Source organism: Candoia aspera, chromosome 8, assembly GCF_035149785.1.
Source record: "Candoia aspera isolate rCanAsp1 chromosome 8, rCanAsp1.hap2, whole genome shotgun sequence".
Lineage (NCBI taxonomy): Eukaryota > Metazoa > Chordata > Lepidosauria > Squamata > Boidae > Candoia > Candoia aspera.
Window position 1 is genome coordinate 70,228,373 of NC_086160.1, and position 13,996 is coordinate 70,242,368.

Below are 13,996 nucleotides of genomic sequence, written 5' to 3' on the forward strand. Positions count from 1 at the left end.
GCTAAATTTTCATAATAGATGGCATGATGAAATATAAAAAGCAGAAGTGATGAGTGAGAATTAATTTAAAGGTCCATCTTTTCCAAATTTTGAACATAGTCAGAAGAAATGGATCCTGAATCTGTTTCAGTTCTTTAAGAATATTTTTGGCAAAAGGAATTTTTTTGCCCTAGTTTTTGCTAGAGGTATATTTATACATTTCATCTTTAGGGAAAGCTCTAATTCTTCTAACTTTATCAGGCTAAAAGTATGATTGATATGGTTAGCATCATCATAAAACTTAATATTTGGAATTCTAATTCTTCCTTCATTGGCATGGCTATGCTGTATTTCTGATTATGCATAGCTTTTTTATGATATTCCCTCTTGTTTCCAAGTTTAGGTGGTCAAAGATAGCATGCTTCTGCATGTGGAAGCTCAGAGTGAATCTTTTGTTTCATTTTGTTCAACATTTATTGAATCCTGCATGGGGGATGGCAGAGTATGTAGCAGCCTGGCAGTCTTCATAGTAGTTCAGATTTTGGTTCCTGCCAAGAAAGATATAAAATAGCTCTTCGCTTGTTTCCCCCCCCCCCCTATGTGTGCATAGGCACACACCAGTTGTGTTCACACAAGTCACTACTCTAGGCAAAAAATGGGGTGAGGTAGTTGGTGGTTCATTGTATTGTGTGGGAACTCAGCCATTTTAAGCCTGTTCCCATTATGGTAAGCCAGATTACGGTTTGGGAATAGCATGTGATATGAAAGACCACTTGTGTTTTCTTTAACATGGTTAAAATGTTAGCATGTTAGGTGTACCCAGCCACACTCTTTTTCTAGTTTTCTACCTACGTGAGAATTAAAAAATAGAGAATGTTCTCAGAATTTGTTTTCTGTGCAGACATGAAGGAAACAAATGTGAGTAATTGTGTGCTTGATCTGACAACAACAAAACTTTGATTATTTCAGTTACAGCTTTCAAATCTTTAGCGTACAGTTCTCTATTCTGGGGACAAGAGATTTTGGCAAGTGTCCCAACTCTACTCAATCAGATGTAATCCATTTAAATTTTACTCATTAACTGCTGTAAAGAAAAATATGTTTTATGTGATGAATATTCTCTAGACAGAACAAGTCATATACACAAACATGGCTTCTTCTGATATATTTTTCTGACTTCCCAGTCTAGCCTATAACTTTACAGTTCTTTGATGGTCTCCCATCCACATATTAATGAGGTCTGACCCTGCTAAACCTTTGTGAAACCTGCCCATCAGTCCCAATTAACTAACACCTCTCAATTTCAATGAAGGTTACCCAGTTCACCCATTGTGCTAAGTCCAGAGTTGTTTTAAACATGGCTGATTGAATCAACCTCTACTGGCTGGGCTCACACAACTTGCTAAGTCCTAAACTACAGTTTGACCAACCATAATGGTTGGATTAGAAGAATAATAGCCCCACATTAAATAAATCAAATTATGGCTTAAGTCAAAGGAGGGGAACCTATAATGTCAGACTACAGAATCTTCTCCATCTCTCCGATTCTTTGAAATTTATCATGAAGCTTAACCTCTGCAGATGCCTTGTGGAAGAACAGGCTGTTTAAAAATTGTAGGCACCTGTGCTACCTTCTTTCTCTCCTATGCGGGTCTTCTCCCTGGCGTCAGGACAGCAGAGTTGCTTATAAAAGCTGCAACCTGGAAATTGGGGGGAGGGGGGGACAGATGAGACGTGTGTGTTTTGAAGTTGTGCAGCAGCAACAGACAGGGCAGCCATTTAAAAGAAGTTTTTTCTTCACAAAGACTAGAGGATCCAGAGGTAGAATGATGAGGCAAAGCCAAGCAGAATGCTGAGAAGGTACAAGCTGCCCATTAATAAAGAAGAAAAACAGTAGAAGAAATCCCAGAGAGAGAGAGAGAGAGAGAGAGAGAGAGAGAGAGAGAGAGAGGGAGGATTTAAAGTCAGACCAGGGTCTGTAAGGGTAAAACACTCCTCTATACTATTAATATACTACTACTAGTAGATAAGTAACAGTAATAATACAGCTGTTATAGTATAGAAGTAATAGTACAGAGTGTAGTATAGTAATAGTAGTGTACCATTGTATAGTATCATTAGTAATAGAGATAGAGTAAAGGATAAGATAATAGCTATAGAAAACACTCACATAGATATTTGTAAGCTTCACTTTTGTAATATGGATATTTGTTTTCAAAATAAAACATCTCCCCAACCCTTATAGGGAGATATAAAAATCCACTTGTCTAGGGTCCAGTGCTTTGGGGGGATCTTTTGAGTCTGAGGCAACCAAATTGGGTATAGTTTAAAAAGAACCTGTGACAGATTGGTGGCAGTGGTGGGATTACTCCTCCCACCTTTACCTGTTCATTTCCCTTTGTCTGTATCCTGGTTTTAACTAATGGGACCATCTCAGTCTGCCCAAACACATTTGTGAGAGGCTCCTTTCCTGTATATACTGCCTTTTCTTTTTTCTTTTTACTAAGTGAGGATGTACTAACAGCCTTCTACTCCCAGTATCTACTAAACCCCTGACAGATACCCCATTGACTTTTGCTGGAACCATAATTTTGCTCCCTGAAGGTGCTTGTACTACTGCAGACATTCCCTTTTCCTCTGGTTTTTACAGTCCTTTGACAAACGTCCACTTTTCCCGCTGTGGTAACAACAGTGGGTTTCCCTACCTTCCCAACGTCTTCCTTTCATTTGGGCAGGAGCCAAAGTCTCTATGCCTTTCTCCTTCAACCCTTCCTGCTCTTTCTGATTCCTACTGCCTGAAACAGACTGTCTTTCTCTCCTTTCTCCTTCTGAATCTCCCTTCCAATCATCCTCTGCCCTTCTTGCTGCCTGATAATCCTCAGCCAATTCTACTGCCCTTTGGCCTGTTTTGGGGTGGTGTTCCTGCACCCAAAATCTCAGTTTGGTAGGGAGTACATGTCGAAACTGTTCTAAAATTGCTCCCTCTACCACTTTTCCTTTGTTCCTTTCATCTGGCCTCAACCATTTCCAACCTGGGTCTTCCAGTCTTGCCCACAATTCACGAATCCCTTCATATATACGTGTAGCTCCTAAGCCGCTGCCTACAGGTATAAGGAGTTACATCATACCTGTATAGGATTACCTCCTTAACATGATAATAATCTGTTATTTCCCAGCTGGAAGACTGCTATGAGCCCTTACAGCTTTTCCTATTAGACTAGGGGCCAACCTGACCATCCATTCACTCTCAGGCCACTTACAGGAGGTAGCAACCCATTCAAACATCATGAAATAGGCTTCTATATCTACCGTATTTCATCTTCCTCTGCTCATTTAGGGATTTTGATATCTTTGGGACTGTGTCTCCTCTCTATATGTTCAGGAAACTCTAGAGGTGAATATGCCTGTGACACGCCTACAAGGGGAAAGGGGAAGGGTGTTGGGAATTTCATTGCTGAGTCAGGCTTTTAGACTTCCCAATTATTTAAGGATGGGGCAAATTCACCAAGCCTGCAGAGTGTGAGAGGGGGATCAGAACCCTTCCAGCGTATTCCTGCATAAGCCGAATAACTTACAGCTGAATAGTCTGGCGTGGAATTTGGGTCTGGCAGTGTTCTTTGTTCAGAGGAATGTGCCAGCAAGGGGGCTTGGAGTCCTCAGGAGTTAAAAGACTTTTTTTGCTAAAGGGTGGTGCCAGAGAGCTTGCACCTTACCTGCATTCCACAATATGCTGGAGGTGCATTCAGATGACAACACTTGGAAACATAATTAGTCTTCTGTTCCACCAGAGCAGACAAATAATCCTCAGTATTCAAAATACCAGGGGGAAGCAGTGGCATGGCATTTTCTTTTAGTCTGCAATTCAATACAGTGACATGTTAGTAAATGGGTCCCCCCAGTGATTTTGCATATATTCATGTGCAAGAAAATGTAGTGTCTGTTTTTTCAAGCCAGTTAGGTCTACATACACATCAATGTTACAGCTAAACAACCTTTTTTTTTTTTTTTTTGAGGCAGGATTTGTAATTTTCAGTCTCTGAGAGCCACCCTGTATGTGGGTGGGTGGAACGGATACAAAGACTTGTGGCCATTTTTTGCCCCTTTTCCCTTTCACGGGGTTGAGCCCTGAGTTACAAAAAAATGAACCTGAAATTTGCAATCAATCAATGAACCTGAAATTTGCTGCATCTGTTTACTGCTTAAACTGTAAAGCAAGAGGGAGGAAGAGGCGCCAATCAAAATCACATTTTTGCAAGCCCGTGCTAATGATGCAATCCTCAGGGGGCCTGGCCCTGGGTATCTACAGGAGTTTGCTGCTTTCATCCATAAGTTCTGCCCCTTTTGTACATGTCCAAGACCTTATGGTGCACATACAAAAAGGGTAGAGCTTGCAACACAGTACCTGGACACACCTTTTGTTATTCTGCTCCCTTACCTACTCTGTGGAGGCTACCACCCTGGAGGATGAAAAGCAGGGCTGGAGACATTGCACAGAGGTGGCAGTGTGCACACATACACACCCTGCAGCTGTCAATAAAATCTGGGAGATGTGCTCACCTTAAGTAAAGCAGGAGACAGGTCCTCCTCCTTGAATCAGGTCCCCTTCAATTCTATTAGGCTATGACTCTATGATTGTCATGGCCCAGGACTCAGACTCTGAAGAAGCTGCTCCAGCTAGACCAGTGGAATGTCAGCCTCAGGAGACACCAAGCTAGGATTCACCGAAGGCTGACCAAACACAGGCACCATCAGAACAGCTGGAGCAGTCAGATGGTAAGTAATGACCTCTAAGCCCTTGGACTAGGTGAGTAGAGCTGAGAGCAGAGCAAAGGCACTCAGTGAAGCTTCTTGCCAAGCAGGGGACTAATTGTCTAAATTAAAGATAGCTGGATGCAGCATGATTTAAGAGGCATTCCTGATCCATGTTTCTCTGTTGGAAACAAACTGTCCTGTCTCAGGTTGCAAACTCACATAGCAACTGTGTGTGTGAATTTGCAATCTGAAACAAGACTATGATGGCTAAGAATGATGAAAGTTGTATTCCAAGCTACTCAGAGGGCACCAAGTTGAGGTCGGTGGGGACTGGGCAGTGAGGCCAAGAGAAAATGTGGACTCATTTTTATTGTGTCACCAATAAGACCAAGTTTCTGCAATTGGCATTTTTAAGAGGAGTTCCTGTGTCCCTACAGGGACCTTATAATTATGGAAGCACACTGAAATGTTCTTCTGTTTGAAAAACAAACAAACAAGAAAGCAATTCGTATTTCATTAAATGGAATCAGAGTGGTAAAAAATGGGGGTTTTTTTGGAGGGCACATCTGTAGTATACAACTTGATTAATCAAACATGTATTTCCTGATTGAAAGAAATCATACCTGCTATTTCAGATTCATTTGAGAAAATGATTATTTGTCAGGTAGCCAAACTCAAAAGCCTGACAGAGTACAACTTTCCACGCAACTATGGATAAGGTGGAACATTTACCTCTTGAGGAATTCCACGAAAGTATGATCTGAATATTCGGCACAAAGCTCATTTCCTTTTACAATCAAAGGTTGTAGCGGGGCTATTGTTTGTGAGTTCTACAATTCAGAAGAAAGTATCATGCTGTATTAATGAATAATATTTCCATGTTAAAAAAAATATTCCAGCAAAGCTCTTCCAATAAGCAGCATTACTTTTTCTAGAAGCTGTGAATTCTGTGGAAGGAACTGAATAAATGATGTAGTTATGGAAGGTTGAGGACATCATTATGATTCACTCCAAGAAGAAGACAACAAAGATTGATGGAATATTTGTGCAACTGCCCCGGCATCCTCTTCCACTTACCAGATCAGTAGGGCACGATCAGAACACAATCCAAATAAATCCACTAGAGGGATGTAAATCAGGTCTGGTCTGATTCCAACTGTTGATTTGATTTAGATAAAAAGAGTATCTGTGCCTGTGCCTGTGCCTGTATCAATATATTGAACTGGGATGTGTGTGTATTCTCAATTCAGACTATGGGTGTTGCAGAATTCAAAACAGTATCCTAAATACCTCCCAACCCACATTAAAACATCAAAATTCATGAACTAGATGATTATCCACAAGACCCATAGAAAAAGCACAGTTTTAGCATCTTCCAAAATACCAGAGACCAGGTTGGGGACATACCATCATAGAGAAGATCTATCTATGTGTACGCTATGAATCAACAACTTGATGGCACATAATCAAAAGGAAGGGTGGAGGCCAAGCATACTTCTAGGAGCATGCATTCCATCATGCAAAAAAGGGCTAAACCCTGACCCTAACCCTTTGGCCCATACCTCTCTTACTTCTCATGGGGGCAGGATCCTCAGCAGACCCTTTCTAGATGCCTGAACCAGATGCGCAGAATTATCCTTGGTTAGATGGCCCTGTGATGTTCTGGTGCCATCCTGTGTGCATCAACTAGAGATGATCTCACCTTGCCTGGGGCTATGAGAATCTATATGGATGATGCAAAAGACACAAGTAATCAATCTGTATCTTTTATATGATGACATCATGATGCACTCAATGTTATTTTGACATCACTGTGGCATTCTTGAGATGTTCCTACCCATGTATCATACTGAAATACATGGTTCATCACACTCTTAAAGGAAAGTTCTATAAAAAGGGAATTGTCTGCTCTCTAGTTTCTCCCTTTATGTTTGGATGCTCACATATTTAGGCTGAGGTTAATCCATATGAATGGGGCCAGTATATCTAACTCTGAAAGAGAAAACCAAAGATGACTGGCAGCCTGTCCTAACTTGCATAGTCCTAGTGGAAGATACATTCATTGCCACAATTTGCATTATATAAATATATGTATGTTTAGAAAGAAAGGCTCTAATATAAATGGAAATACAAAGCATCTCTCATGATAATGAGAGGGAAAGACTCTAATATGCTTATATATCTTAAATATATGTAAAGTTGCTGTGGAAGAGCAACTTCATATTTCTTTCTCTCCTTTCTTCCTTTTTCTTTCCTAATTAAAATATTTTTAAAGCTGGGCTAGAGCTGATCAGGAGCTCAGAAAGATGATCCTGTGAAATAGAGGTTTTCCCCCCTATAAAACCCTAAGGGATACCAGAAGTGGGAACAAAACATGTCCTGCTTCCCTGAAGGTAATGTCTCACTCATGGGTGACCACAGGATGGGCAGGTGACATCATCTCAGAATCTTCTGAGCTTTTACCTTCTCTGTGAAACAGCTTTGGGGGTTGGGCTGGCCACAGCAATCATTGGTGGCAGCTTGGCTGGCATCATACAAGGTAATGAGGAGAGCCTCTGGAGCACGGGTATATTGCCGAGCCACGTCAGAAATATAACTGCAGAAGAAAGAAAGGTATTGCAGAAAGGTGGAACTTGTGTGCCCATTGAAGCCTTGGACAGCTAAACACCTATATATACCATCAGGAAGAACATGGTGGATGGGTCCACCTGCCATTTCTGACCATATGTGGCAATCCTTCATGAGCAGATGTAAAATTCCCCAGCCACCTCTTACAGGCTAAAATGGCCAGGGGTGTCTGCAGTCAAGTTGGCAACCACCCCCTTGATTTTTTAATTTTGTTTTTTATCCATTCAGTTGTGTCTGATTCTTGGAGACTATCTGGACAAGTCCCTGTAGTTTTCTTGGCAAGGTTTTTCATTAGTTGTTTGCCATTGCCTCCCTCCTAGGACTGACAGTGACTGGCTCAAGGTCACCTAGCTGGCTTTGTGCCTAAGGTGGGACTAGAACTCACCGTCTTCTGATTTCTAGCCTGATGCTTTTAACCACTACACCAAACTGGCTGTATAGACTCCCCTCACAACGGCCAACGATAATGGATGAGGAGCATCATTACAGGGCACACATTTAAAACTGTTTAAGTTTATTTTGACAAAAGAAATAAGGACAGGGAAAGCAGATTTTTCCCCATCTAAACTGAATCCTGTCTATAATGGTATGTGGGAATGACCTTGGGAGACAGGAGGAAGAGCCACATCCCAGACAATGGTCTGATGAATGAAATTTGAGTCCAAAGGAGGAGGGGTGCAGAAAGCATCTCAGAAGGGACCCTCCCTATTTTTCAGGAGAGTAAAAATGAAGGAAAGGAGGGGCACCTTCAGACTTGTAAGATTCTGTTAATGTGACCTTACAATAAAGACAGAGCTAGTGCTCCTGGTTGTGCTTCTTGTCTGGACTACCTCGCAAGGCTAACACACTCTCTGGGATTTTATTTCTAGGGATTGATTTTACCAAAAATATTGGTCTTTTTGATCATTTGAATTACTGAAAAATATTGATCATTTTGGATAACACTCCTTTATGAGACTGGTGTGAGGTAGTGGTGAGTGTTGGACAATGAGCTGGGAGACCCAGGTTCTAGTCTCGTCTCAGCCATGGCCACCTACTGGGTGACCTTGGGCCAGTCACTGTCCTTCATCCCAACATACTTCACACACGTGCTGCTGGAGAAAGAAGTGAAGGAGCAGCACTATGTATGCTTTCTCAAGCTCCTGAAGGAAAGGTGGGGTATAAATCTAAGAAATAAATAAATCTCTGGGACCTAGGGCAATTGATCTTCTTCCCCAAAGCCTTGTTAAATTATCAGTAAGCACGGCATGCAAATCCTGTCTCTAGAGAAGGAGAAAAGTAGTTCAAATCCACTTACCGATATATGTCCACTTCACTACCTGCTCTGCAGATGCCTTCATCAATTGAACTGGGAGCCTGAGGGACTTCAGGATGTTTGTCCCATGGGAGTGAGTAAATACATAAGTACTTTCCCATGTCATCTTTAGCAGTGCAACAGGTTTTAATCCTTTCATTCCGGGCACAGACCGTATTGCAGATGTTAGCGATATGAATCTTGATCTGGAAGAAAGGACACACTGCCTTTGCCACACAATCAAGGCAGGCAGACTGGATTGATGGAGCTGCACTTGATGGAACTTAGAGAGGACATCAATCCAGTGAAAGAGGGAAAGGTGATGCCTGTGAGAAGTGGCTGAGCTTAAAAGAGGCACCAAGTGTCACAGAGGCAACATAATTCTCATGGTGGCAAAGAGGTTGCAAGTTTCTCCTCATCAAGGTAAAGAAGCAGCTCAGTTCTTCTTGGTTGAGGAGAAAGGTGATCCAGTTCTCCTCAGCGAGGCCCCTTGCATTGTTTCAAAGCCTTAGCTGGCTTTCTAATAGCAACTTTGGCTATGAGGAATGCTGGGGGAGGCCTCAGAAGAGAGGTGAATTGAAGGACTCAGCCACAAAGGGAAGAGCCAGCTCACTTCATGAAGCCACCTCACTTGAACCTTGGTCAAAGCCAAATGCCACTTCAAAAATCCCTTTGAAACATGGCAGTCCCTTCCTTCTCCAGTCACAATCCTGGCCAGCAAATCTCTTTTAGCTGTTTTGTTTCTTGATGTTCCTGGCACTGCATTTAAGTGGTGATCTCCCCCTGGAGTAAAGTGGGCCCCTTTGCCTACTTATTCAGCTCTGCCAATGAAAACTTAGAGCTGTTTTTATTAGGGTGAATAAAAATAATCATGTTTCTTCCTTTTTCCTCCCAAAGATGAAGGGCATAAGGTATCCCTCCCAGCAGTCAGAGACAGGATACAAAAGGCTTTGCAGACACAAGTGACAAGCCGTGGGCGTGTGTGAACCCATGGCTTTGATACTGTTGGCCCCGTACTAGGCAAAATTCCTCTTAAACCTTACTGGGAAAGTGTGTATGGAAGTGAAACTTACTTTCGGAAATCTATGAATAGTTTAGGGCATGGCAAGTGAACCATATAGGATGACTGTTGCTTGATCATTCTAAGTTAGAACTTAGAGAACATCTTACATTACAATGTCTTCAGGTATGAGTAGAAAGTTCTTCTGCCACCAGAATTACTGCTCCCCTTCATCGCTGTGCCACTGGAAGTAAAGTCAGCAAGAGCTGCATCACCTGGTTCTACTCACCTCATTCTGGATACAGTTTTCTTCTAAATTAGCACAGCACTTGGAAAGAATTTCAGATGCTTCTTCAGCGAGGGCTATGGCATTCTCAAAGGGCAGGCTTGGGCTTTGCTGTGTAAATTTTATTAAGTAGCTAGAGCAGTAGGGAGATAAGAAAAGTCAGAATTTAGCCAATGAAGAGTTGAATTAGTGATTCAAAAATGTCTGGCTTCTCTAGGTATTTCTGATGCTGTGGAACTTGGATGTATCAATTTGTAATTCTCTTGATTGGTGTGGCGGTTCAACTGATAAAACATATAGATTGCTAGGCAATGAATTGGAGACCAACACTGAGAAAATAAAACCAAGTCATTCTTGAATCCTTGCAGACTGATCGGCATAGTTGAAACTTGGAGAGCATGTGGTAGGCACTCAAGCAAAATATCTGCCATGAATATGGAATTTCCCTTTCCCAGAATGACTGCTGTAGTTGGGGTGGCCCTTAACAAAACACTCATTCACCTATACGGTTGCTCTCTGAAATCCCCTTTGTAGCATTCCTTAATAACTCAATTTAGCCCTGGTTTTTGGACATGCAACCGTGTTCCCGAGCAAAACACTGGATTGCAGCTCTGCAGAATGCCATTCCTTTTTTAAAAATTAAAAGAGTCTTAAAACACAATGTCCGGTGGGACAGGGGACTTAAATTGCCATGAAGACAGGTCTACCGGCTCACTGGTATCTATGGGCATGACAATGTTTACCCATGCCCTATCTTTGGGCAATTCAATCTATAGAGGAAAAGATACTGGTTCCCTTGGCTGATTCTAAGGGCACTTTCAAACGGAATATGTGCGTGCTCCAGAATCAACTGCAGACCTGTATGATTTCATGCCATTACATATTTCTGACTTAGAAGCAGGTTATCTGAAATTATTTGTTGTTTATTCGTTTAGTCGCTTCCGACTCTTCGTGACTTCATGGACCAGCCCACGCCAGAGCTTCCTGTCGGTCGTCAACACCCCCAGCTCCCTCAGGGACGATTCCGTCACCTCTAGAATATCATCCATCCATCTTGCCCTTGGTCGGCCCCTCTTCCTTTTGCCTTCCACTCTCCCTAGCATCAGCATCTTCTCCAGGGTGTCCTGTCTTCTCATTATGTGGCCAAAGTATTTCAGTTTTGCCTTTAATATCATTCCCTCAAGTGAGCAGTCTGGCTTTATTTCCTGGAGGATGGACTGGTTGGATCTTCTTGCAGTCCAAGGCACTCTCAGAATTTTCCTCCAACACCACAGTTCAAAAGCATCGATCTTCCTTCGCTCAGCCTTCCTTATGGTCCAGCTCTCGCAGCCATATGTTACTACAGGGAACACCATTGCTTTAACTATGCGGGCCTTTGTTGTCAGTGTGATGTCTCTGCTCTTAACTATTTTATCGAGATTTGTCATTGCTCTTCTTCCAAGGATTAAGCGTCTTCTGATTTCCTGACTGCAGTCAGCATCTGCAGTAATCTTTGCACCTAGGAATACAAAGTCTTTCACTGCTTCTACATTTTCTCCCTCTATTTGCCAGTTATCAATCAAGCTGGTTGCCATAATCTTGGTTTTTTTGAGGTTTAGCTGCAAGCCAGCTTTTGCACTTTCTTCTTTCACCTTCATCATAAGGCTCCTCAGTTCCTCTTCGCTTTCAGCCATCAAAGTGGTATCATCTGCATATCTGAGATTGTTAATGTTTCTTCCAGAGATTTTAACTCCAGCCTTGGATTCCTCAAGCCCAGCTTGTCGCATGATGTGTTCTGCGTACAAGTTGAATAGGTAGGGTGAGAGTATACAGCCCTGCCGTACTCCTTTCCCAATCTTAAACCAGTCCGTTGTTCCGTGGTCTGTTCTTACTGTTGCTACTTGGTCGTTATACAGATTCTTCAGGAGGCAGACAAGATGACTTGGTATCCCCATACCACTAAGAACTTGCCACAATTTGTTATGGTCCACACAGTCAAAGGCTTTAGAATAGTCAATAAAACAGAAATAGATGTTTTTCTGAAACTCCCTGGCTTTTTCCATTATCCAGCGGATATTGGCAATTTGGTCTCTAGTTCCTCTGCCTTTTCTAAACCCAGCTTGTACATCTGGCAATTCTCGCTCCATGAACTGCTGAAGTCTACCTTGCAGGATCTTGAGCATTACCTTACTGGCATGTGAAATGAGTGCCACTGTTCGATAGTTTGAACATTCTTTAGTGTTTCCCTTTTTTGGTATGGGGATATAAGTTGATTTTTTCCAGTCTGATGGCCATTCTTGTGTTTTCCAAATTTGCTGGCATATAGCATGCATTACCTTGACAGCATCATCTTGCAAGATTTTGAACAGTTCAGCTGGGATGCCGTCGTCTCCTGTTGCCTTGTTATTAGCAATGCTTCTTAAGGCCCACTCAACCTCACTCTTCAGGATGTCTGGCTCTAGCTCACCGACCACACCGTCAAAGCTATCCCCGATATTGTTATCCTTCCTATACAGGTTTTCTGTATATTCTTGCCACCTTTTCTTGATCTCTTCTTCTTCTGTTAGGTCCTTGCCATCTTTGTTTTTGATCATACCCATTTTGGCCTGGAATTTACCTCCAACGTTTCTAATTTTCTGGAAGAGGTCTCTTGTCCTTCCTATTCTATTGTCTTCTTCCACTTCCGCGCATTGCTTGTTTAAAAATAATTCCTTATCTCTTCTGGCTAACCTCTGGAATTTTTCATTTAATTGGGCATATCTCCCCCTATCACTGTTGCCTTTTGCTTTCCTTCTTTCTTGGGCTACTTCTAGTGTCTCAGCAGACAGCCATTTTGCCTTCTTGGTTTTCTCTTTCTTTGGGATGTATTTTGTTGCCGCCTCCTGAACAATGCTGCCAACTTCTGTCCAGAGTTCTTCCGGGACCCTATCTACTAAGTCCAGTCCCTTAAATCTATTCTTCACCTCCACTGCATATTCCTTAGGAATATTAGTGAGCTCATATCTAGCTGATCTGTGGGTCTTCCCTAATCTCTTTAGTCTGATCCTAAATTGTGCAAGAAGAAGTTCGTGATCTGAACTACAGTCAGCTCCAGGCCTTGTTTTTACCGACTGTACAGATGTCCGCCACCTTTGGCTGCAAAGGATGTAATCAATCTGATTTCGGTGTTGTCCATCTGGTGAAGTCCATGTATAAAGCCGTCTCTTAGGTTGTTGGAAGAGAGTGTTTGTTATGCAGAGTGAATTGTCTTGGCAAAATTCTATCAGCCTGTGTCCTGCTTCGTTTTGTTCTCCCAGGCCATACTTACCTGTAATTCGAGGTGTCATTTGACTGCCCACCTTAGCATTCCAGTCTCCTGTGATGAAAATAACATCTCTTTTAGGCGTGTTGTCCAGTAGGTGCTGCAGATCCTCATAGAACTGCTCTACTTCAGCTTCTTCAGCATTTGTGGTTGGGGCGTATATTTGGATCACTGTGATGTTAGATGGCTTGCCCTGAATTCGAATTGAGATCATTCTGTTGTTTTTTGGGTTGTATCCAAGCACTGCTTTAGCCACTTTACTATTAATTATGAAGGCTACTCCATGTCTTCTGTGGTCCTCTTGTCCGCAGTAGTAGATCTGGTGGTCATTTGATGTGAAGTGGCCCATTCCAGTCCATTTCAGTTCACTGACGCCCAGAATGTCTATCTTTAATCTTGACATCTCACCAATAACCACATCCAATTTGCCCTGGCTCATAGATCTTACATTCCAGGTTCCGATGGTGTGTTGATCCTTAGAACATCGGATTCGCCGTTCACCACCAGCACCGTCGGCCGCTAGCCGTCCTTTCGGCTTTGAGCTAGCTGCGTCATCACGTCTGGGGCTAGTTGAGCTCATCCTCTGTTCCTCCCCAGGAGCATTTTGACCATCTTCCGACCTGAGGTCTCATCTTCCGATGGTATACCGACATATCTCTGGTTGTACTGATCCATTTAGTTTTCACGGCAAGAATACCTGGGTGGGTTGCCGTTACCTTCCCCAGGGATCGCATTTAGTCTGACCTCTCTGTCATGACCTTCCCGTCTTGGGTGGCC

The 13,996-nt window shown here is 42.5% G+C and overlaps 1 protein-coding gene across 6 annotated transcripts in view; it reads right to left on the reverse strand.

The window, feature by feature from the left end:
• The window catches only part of GC (GC vitamin D binding protein), a 35,744-nt gene that overhangs the window by 2,443 nt on the left and 19,305 nt on the right, over nucleotides 1-13,996 (reverse strand). For 2 of the 6 annotated variants that reach the window (XM_063309660.1, XM_063309664.1), the window contains exons 7-12: nucleotides 9,943-10,072; nucleotides 8,657-8,859; nucleotides 7,195-7,327; nucleotides 5,464-5,561; nucleotides 3,693-3,834; nucleotides 1,062-1,679 (exon numbers count right to left, since the gene is read on the reverse strand). In XM_063309660.1, coding sequence (XP_063165730.1) covers nucleotides 1,623-1,679; nucleotides 3,693-3,834; nucleotides 5,464-5,561; nucleotides 7,195-7,327; nucleotides 8,657-8,859; nucleotides 9,943-10,072 — 763 coding nt within the window. In that variant the 3' untranslated portion in view covers nucleotides 1,062-1,622. The other 4 variants (XM_063309662.1, XM_063309661.1, XM_063309663.1 and 1 more) reach the window with 4 other exon arrangements.